This window comes from Otolemur garnettii, unplaced genomic scaffold (genome assembly GCF_000181295.1).
Source record: "Otolemur garnettii isolate 467f Iridium unplaced genomic scaffold, OtoGar3 scaffold00151, whole genome shotgun sequence".
NCBI lineage: Eukaryota > Metazoa > Chordata > Mammalia > Primates > Galagidae > Otolemur > Otolemur garnettii.
Window position 1 is genome coordinate 143,406 of NW_003852546.1, and position 5,120 is coordinate 148,525.

General features: G+C 40.3%; 1 protein-coding gene across 1 annotated transcript in view; it reads right to left on the minus strand.

Moving 5' to 3' along the window:
- TANGO6 (transport and golgi organization 6 homolog) overlaps positions 1 to 5,120 on the minus strand; it is a gene marked incomplete at its 3' end in the record, with an annotated part of 158,372 nt that overhangs the window by 110,474 nt on the left and 42,778 nt on the right. The window contains exon 11 of the mRNA XM_023518916.1: positions 1,975 to 2,166. Coding sequence (XP_023374684.1) covers positions 1,975 to 2,166 — 192 coding nt within the window. The remainder of the gene's footprint in view (positions 1 to 1,974; positions 2,167 to 5,120) is intronic.

Genomic DNA, 5,120 nt, shown 5'->3' on the forward strand with positions numbered 1-5,120 from the left:
CTGTAGTCCAAGCTACTTGGAAGGCTGAGGCAAGAGGATAGCTTGAGCCCAAGAGTTTGAGGTTGCTGTGAGCTAGGATGCCATGGCACTATACCCAGGGCGACAAAGTAAGACTGTCTCAAAAGAAAAAAAAATAAGAAAAAGAAATAGGATTTTAACTCTAGTCCTTTATAACTCTTTTTCTTATGCTAAAAATATTGATCCCTAACAGTATTAACAAAATTACTTATAACTTCCTTATCCATATGTGTATTGCTCAAAATAATATCAGAATATTATCACTAAGAGCAAGATTACTAAATGCAATTTATTATTTCCTTGTGGCTCTTTTTGTCCTGATACATTTTAACCTTAGCTGAAAGATAATTTTAATGGGACAAATCATTTTTGTACCAGCCTGACATCATTGTTTCTTAATTAGGAGTAAAGGGAGATAATTGCAAAAGCTCAATTCATATCAATTTTTAGACCATTTCCCCTTCAAACTAACATTCTGAGACAAAGACATAAGGTCTGGATGAGTCTTCAGGGAACGGATATAAATGCAGAAGAAACAAATCACCCTACTGAGTAACACAGGGTCAGTGAACTGCAGGAATAAGAGGCCAGGAGAGAAATCATGAACATAATTCTCATTAAATAGGCATGATAAGTCAGAGCTGACAGGCAGCTGCAAATTTTCTCAGCAGGAGCTGTAGTGAAATGCTGCTTAGCAACACCCGAAGGCTGATGACAATGACGACAATACAAAGAACTGGAGAATCAGATTTAAGCATGACAATCATACCGTCTTACAACTGACTATTCACCAACCATGCAACATTAAATTCTGGTAAAGTGGTAAAATATGATGACTGTACTGCCTTTGCTTTATTACTTTTATTTCTTTTTTTTTTTAAAGGTTGTAAAAATAATGTCTGACTCAATATAATTCAGGCACTGATTCACACAGTTATACCACACAGAAAGCATTTATGTATTTTAAAAAACATCTTAAAACTTTACAGGATGCTGTAAAGATAAGCTGTAAGTTAGATCACCTATAAAATTCACGCTGCTCTCATTAGTATTAGTGATAATTCCAGCTGTCTATAAATAATAATAAAAAAAAGTATTAGTGATATTTTTTCAAATTTGAGTTTCTCATTAGTCTCAACTTTTGATACACATTACAATCATCCATGGAGCTTTAAAAAGATAAAGACACACAGGTTCTAACGCAGACATGCCAAATCAGAATCTCTAAAAGTGAGCCAGGTATCAGTATTTTGAAAAAGATCCCATATGATTTTATTTGTACCTAAAATTGAAAACCACTATGATAGAACATAAAAATATTTAAAACCAAGCCAGGTGTAGTGGCTCATGCCTACAATTCTAGCACTCTGGGAGGCCAATGCAGGAGGATCCCTTGAGCACAGGAGTTGAGACCAGCCTTAGCAAGAGCCAAGACCTCATCTCTACAAAAAACAGAAAACTTAGCTGGGCATTATGTCAAGTGCCCATAGCCCCAGCTACTCAGGAGGCTGAGGCAGGAGGATTGCTTGAACCTAAGAGTTTACTCTTGAGATTACTGTGAGCTACGGTGAGGCCATGGTACTCTACCTAGCCTGGGCAAAAGAGTGGGACTCATTCTCAAAAAAAAAAAGTATTCTCTTTCTGCCATAAAAAAATAGAATAAAGAAAAAAGAAAAATATAAATTAATAAAACTGTTCTCAAAGTGTTATTTGCAGGAGAATCACCTCAGAAGCTTATTGAATATACAATGCCCAGGACTTAAGAAAGTTCTGAATTCAGTTGGCCTGGTACAGACTTAGTAATTTCTATATTTAACCAGCATTCCAGGAAATACTAATGCAAGTATCATCAAACTATATTCTGAACATTTTTGAATATTTTTTGGAAAGAATGTAAAGAAACCAAAATAGCCAAGTACCACCCAGGCTGGGGTCCAGAATGTGGCAACCACTGACCTGAGTGATATTTGTAAATATCTGCTCCGACATTCTCTCACACAAAACAGCCATCAGCTGCAGGACAAGCAACTTCCGCTCCTGACTTTCCACAAGAAGAGTTTGGTGTTGTTCTAATTCCAAGAGGCTTTGGTTGGAGAAGGGATTAGTTTTTAACTCTGCTTCATTTTCCACAGCCACATGAGTCAACTCCTACAAGGAAAGAAAAAGCAAAGAAAAAGCCAATAATGCTAAGGCCTTCACAAACATAGCTAGAAAACTCTACTTGACATGCATATTTAAAGAAATAACCTGTTTGTTGTAGCATTATTTATGTTAGCCCCAAATTGGAGACAACCAAAGTGTCCAACAAGAAAATAAATAATGATGCGTTTATTATATCACAGTAGTTAAAATAAATGACCTAAACCAATATGGATATCAATATAGATGGATCTCAAAAACACTGTTCAGTGAAGAATGTAAATTGCAGAATAATATGTACAGTATGATACCACGTACACAAAATTTTAAAATTTCATAATATGGCCATGAGCAGTGGCTCACACTTGTAATCCTAGCAGAAGTGGGAGGATAGACAGCTCAAGGCTAGGGATTCAAGACCAGCCTAACCAAGAGCAAGACTCCACCTATACCAAAAATAAAAAAATGAGCTGGGTGTGGTGGTATACGCTTGTAGTCCCAGCTACTTGGGAAACTGAGGCAGGAGGATCACTTGAGTTCAGGAATTTGAGGTTGCTGTGAGCTATGATGATGCCACTATATTCTAGTCTGCCTTAAAATTAAAATAAATTGAATTAAATGTCACAATAAAAAACATATGCACACACAAATAACTAGTTTGAAAAACTTCTTACAAAATCATATTTTTATGATCTCTACCACTAGCCTTCTTTGAATTGAGACCTCAGGCCACTTCACATCCTCAAACTCCTATTATACCTCTGGTACTACAACCCTATTCCTCTAAGATATTTAGAACTATACTTCTACTAACCAATAATTTATTACTGTGGATTTTGGAGGTTTTTCATCTCCTTTTCTTTTCTTTCTTTCTTTCTTTCTTTTTTTTTTTTTTTTTTTTTTGAGAGAGACCCTCAAGCTGTCGCCCTGGGTAGAATGCTGTGACATCACAGCTCACAACAACCTCCAGCTCCTGGGCTCAAACGGTTCTCTTGCCTCTGCTTCCCAAGTAGCTGGGACTACAGGCGCCTGCCACAATGCCCAGCTATTTTTTGGTTGCAGCAGTCATTGTTGTTTGGCGGGCCCGGGCTGGATTCGAACCTGCCAGCTCAGGTGTATGTGGCTGGCACCTTAGCTGCTTGAGCCACAGGAGCCGAGCCACATCTCCTTTTCAATGCTATAAATTTCCTTGGGAAATGAAAACTTTCAGTTCCTTAACAAATAATTAGGGCTTTACCAAAGTAGCTATCAGTTTAGAGCAGTGGTGCTTAACTATGTCCTTGCTCCCAAAGGACATTTCACAATGTCTGGGGACATTTTTGGTTGTCATACTTGGAGAGTAATCTAGTTAGTAGACGTGAGGGATGCTGCTAAATCTTCTGCAATGCACAAGATAGCTTTCCCATAGAAAAAATTTATCTGGTCTGGGGGGAACTTGTGGCTCAAAGGAGTAGGGCGCTGGCCCCATATACTGGAGGTGGCAGGTTCAAACCTGGCCCTGGCCAAAAAACTGCAAAAAAAAAAAAAAAATACAAAACATCTGGTCTAAAATGTCAATAGGGCCAAGGGGTAGAGGTACACTCTTTTAGAACAAAGGTCTTTGATTTGTTAGAATTTTTTTTTTTTTTAGACAGAGTCTCACTCTGTTCAGCCCTGGTAGAGTACCATGGCATCATGATAGCTTACAGTAACCTCAAACTCCTGGGTTCAAGCAATCCTCCTGCCTCAGCCTCTCAAGTAGCTGGGACTACAGGTGCCTACCACCACACCCAGCTAGTTTTTCTATTTTTAGTAGAGATGGTGTCTCACTCTGGCTCAGGCTGGTCTCGAACTTTTGAGCTCTAGCAACTCACCTGCCTTGGACTCCCAGAACACTACATTTACAGATATAAGTCACCATGCTCTTTTTTAGAGGCAGAGTTTAAGTTTGTAGCCCTCAGTACAGTGCCATGGGCTCACAGCTCACAGCAACCTCCAGCTCTTGGGCTTAGGCGATTCTCTTGCCTCAGCCTCCCAAGTAGCTGAGACTACAGGCATCCAGCACAATACCTAGCAATTTTTTTGTTGTAGTTTGGCTGGGGCCAGGTTCGAATCCACCACCCTTGGTATATGGGCCCAGCACCCTACCCACTGAGCCACAGGTGCTGCCCAATTTTTTTTTCTTAAAGTATGAAATTAAGAGCATATCTCAGCATATCTCTTTGGAATGTCATTTAGAATGAGTGGCTGGAAATGAGGATGGATTTGAACACAAGAGGTAAGAAAGCATCAGAAAGCGTCCCTTGCATCAAGTTCTAAAAAGTGTAGCCCCATTTCCCTCCTTGCATTCTCCCATACCCATACCAACCTTAAACCCCTTTGGAGTTCACAGATACTGGCTCAGCACCCGTAGCACAGTGGTTAAGGTGCCAGCCACATGCACCCAGGCTGGCGGGTTAGAGCCCAGCCTAGGCCAGCTAACCAACAATGACAACTATAACAAAAATAGCTGGGCGTTGTGGCAGGCACCTATAGTCCCAGCTACTTGGGAGGCTGAGACAAGAGAATGGCTTAAGCCCCAGAGTTACAGGTTGCTGTGAGCTGTGACACCAAGGGTAACATAGTGAGACTCTGTCTCAAAAAATAAATAAATAAATAAAACTCCACACTCTCCTAAAGCAGACACTTTCTTCAGTGGAAATAGTGGAGAATGCAGAGCTAGAGGTCACCAGCTTATGATACCATGTTTCCCCAAAAATAAGACCTGCCCAAAAAATAAGCCCTAGCAGGATTCTTTGCATTTGTTAAATATAAGCCCTACCCCATAATAAGACCTAGTGATGGTGGCTCGGCGCCTATAGCTCAACCGGCTAAGGTGCCAGCCACGTACACCTAAGGTGGCAGGTTCAAATCCCCAGCCCGGACCCGCCAAACAACAATGACGGCTGCAACCAAAAAATAGCCGGGCGTTGTGGCGAGTGCCT